The sequence below is a fragment of the Triticum dicoccoides genome, chromosome 6B, assembly GCF_002162155.2.
Source record: "Triticum dicoccoides isolate Atlit2015 ecotype Zavitan chromosome 6B, WEW_v2.0, whole genome shotgun sequence".
Taxonomy (NCBI): domain Eukaryota; kingdom Viridiplantae; phylum Streptophyta; class Magnoliopsida; order Poales; family Poaceae; genus Triticum; species Triticum dicoccoides.
In genome coordinates this window covers 700,387,798-700,390,557 of record NC_041391.1, presented here as the reverse complement: position 1 = coordinate 700,390,557, position 2,760 = coordinate 700,387,798, and the positions used below count along the sequence as shown (strand labels likewise).

The window sequence follows — 2,760 nt, the reverse complement described above, 5'->3', positions numbered from 1 at the left end:
GACAACGCAAGGAAACACTACACGACATTGTGGAGATACACGGTAAATTTCTAATAAGTTCAAGACTTCCAAGGAAGTCAACAGGAAGGAAATGCACTAAAAAAGAAAAGATATACTTTGATATAAGAAAATTGGAACCTTGATGTGCACATTCTCAAACTTGAGTAACAGGTGAGTTTCAAAATTTCAGGCCAGGCACTTCCTGCTTATGTTGGAATGCTTATAATCTTAAGCCATATGATTTCGCTAATAGCTTAGCTCTGCACAGAGCAAAGTTGGCGCTGCACATAGCAGTCCAGTGTACATAAATCAGGGCCAACAAAGCGCACCTGGAGAAACCCAACACCACTCAGAAACAGTAGCTCCATAGGGACAGACATAAGTTAACGGCAAAAAAGTGCAAGAAACCATTACAGCAAACAACTACGCTTGCACAAATCTACATAAAGCCATAATCACGAGGTTATCCGCGACGCAATGCGGGTCAAGACACAGACGCAACAAGCCATTATTCCCATATGGTTATCTGCTCTTGCAAGTCAGGCGGTTAACACAAAGAGAGTGCTGAACTACGAGTTCACATGCATCAGCAGTAATAAACGAAGCAGTGGATGGCTGCTACCCCCTCACATTCTCCGAATGGCAATCCCTTTTAAGACCAAAGGGCCAACGATAAAAGGCATACCCAGCACGTATACCACATTAAGCAGCTTAGCTAGCCTTTCAGTCCACACAACCTCACGGCTGCCAAAAAGAACAAGGAATTGAGGCATTACATATCATATTCAACCTTTTGAGCAGTAATATCAAAATGAAAGTTGTTGAAGCTTATACCTGTAGTTTTTTAACTCTCTTGTCACACTGTCATAACGTTCTCGCTGAAGCAGGTACCAGTCTCTAGCGCTCTACAATTTTAACAACAAAGTAAGAGAAAGCTGAGAAGGCAATATCCGGTGCAAGAGTTAGCCTTGTTATCCTTACATGTCCTGTAAGGATACAGGGGAACAAAAATATCATGAGGCAAGAGTATTTGCAGCACCATAAGCTCTTGAAATCATTACACATGATAAATACACATATTTGCCAAGCATTAATGACTGCTAGTACCCTAATTTCAGAGCTTACAAAACTTACACGTATAATTTGCCATCATCCCAAAATCAAGTGGTCAATCCTCTGATTAACGCTTTTAAGTCAGAACAAATACCTATGTGTCTCTTGTGCAAATCCATGAATAACTAAAATATATGAGAAAGTCATGCTGGTAGTTGACAAATTCTGAGCACCAGCCTCATGCAAGGTAAAAACGATCAACGTTTTCATGACAATACAAATGGTTTTCATGTTAAAATGTGCTGTAAAATCCCGTCAATCTCGTGCAGAGGGGAAAGGGGGAAATTTTCATGACAATACAAATTGTTGTCAAGTTAGAATTATCTATAACAGCCACATCTCTTTAAAAATACTGCTAACAAGGATAGTCACTAAACAACTTGCATGTGCATCTATGCATAATTTGTAACAGTGAAAGCATGGCGACCACGAAAACCATGCGTTTGTAAAGGGCAAGACCACCAATTCAGATGAACAAGTGCATAGAAGGTAAGAAACATGTAGCAAATATCAACTGCAATGGGAGATTACTGACAAGCCTCCTACAGTTGACAGCATCCCTTTCTTCTTGCAAATAGGCTCATGGACGGGGGAGCTAAAGCACAGACATAATCCCTCCAGCCGGGTTTATACGTACTATTAATCTTGTCTCAAGTTGACCAAGTTTATACAAAAAAATCAATACACACATTACCCAATAAATATATTATGAACAAATATGCAATTGATGATAAACCTAGTTGAATGGTTTGGTAGTGCAAAATCATATTCAAAATCATAGATTCACCCCTTAAAAAGGATTAATTTGCATTCAAAATTCATTAGCTAGCAATGCAGGTATGCGGCCTTTGCACCAAGGGCGTGCCTTTGGAAACTATGTAACGCCAATACAGTTTATAAATTGCTCAACGAAACAAGTAGCAACGCAGCAGCAAGAGTTGGTCACGGCGAAGGGTCTAGATCCGGAGCCGAGGAAATCAAAGAAATTATCGGTCTATTTCGTCGATTTGCAGGCATACATGATCATCACACGCAGGGGGAAGCTCTAGCACTGCCTACTCCAGCCAGTGGTTTGCCTGAGCGAGCGCGGTGTGCAGGGGGAGAAGGGGCATACCTTACTGGAGGAGGAGGAGAAAGGGAGGGCCCGACTGCCGGACGCCGGCGAAACGCGAGGGGCCGACGGGAGCCGGGCGGCGGCGGCGGCGGCGGCGGCAGGGACCCGCATCCTCGCGGCCAGGCTGCGTAGCGCCATGGTGAACCGGGGTGGGCGAGGATCGAGGCTAGGGTTTGGGGCTCGTCTTCTCTTCTCTTCTCGCTGGAGATGGAGGCTTCCCTCTTTCCCTTGCGGCTCTCATCCTCTGGTTTAGTCACGCTGTCTCCTCCACAAAACGGGCCCCCTCGTGGGCCGGGCCGGGCTGAATCACACACGCCACGTGGAGCCGAAAATCCGTGGACCAGCTGAACTCGCGAGCGTCAAAACGACTCTGACCCAAGCAAATGAAATGTTTTGCTAAAAATGCTAAATAAAAAAAATGAAATGAGAGATTATTATTGCAACTAGTGCGGTTCAATTTCGCACTGTAACCAGGAAGCAAATGAAGTTGCTCATAGTTTAGCGAAATTTGCTTATGATAGCAATAGTTCTTG

At 43.9% G+C, this 2,760-nt stretch overlaps 1 protein-coding gene across 1 annotated transcript; it reads right to left on the bottom strand.

Annotated features, from left to right (window-relative positions):
* Nucleotides 1–206: 206 nt before the first annotated feature.
* LOC119325897 lies at nt 207–2,451 on the bottom strand. Its single transcript, XM_037599619.1, has 3 exons — nt 2,228–2,451; nt 835–905; nt 207–744 (listed from the first exon to the last, which is right to left on the bottom strand). Exons 1-3 carry the CDS (start codon nt 2,363–2,365, stop codon nt 627–629), a joined length of 327 nt encoding a protein of 108 aa, XP_037455516.1. The 5' UTR covers nt 2,366–2,451; the 3' UTR covers nt 207–626.
* Nucleotides 2,452–2,760: the final 309 nt, after the last annotated feature.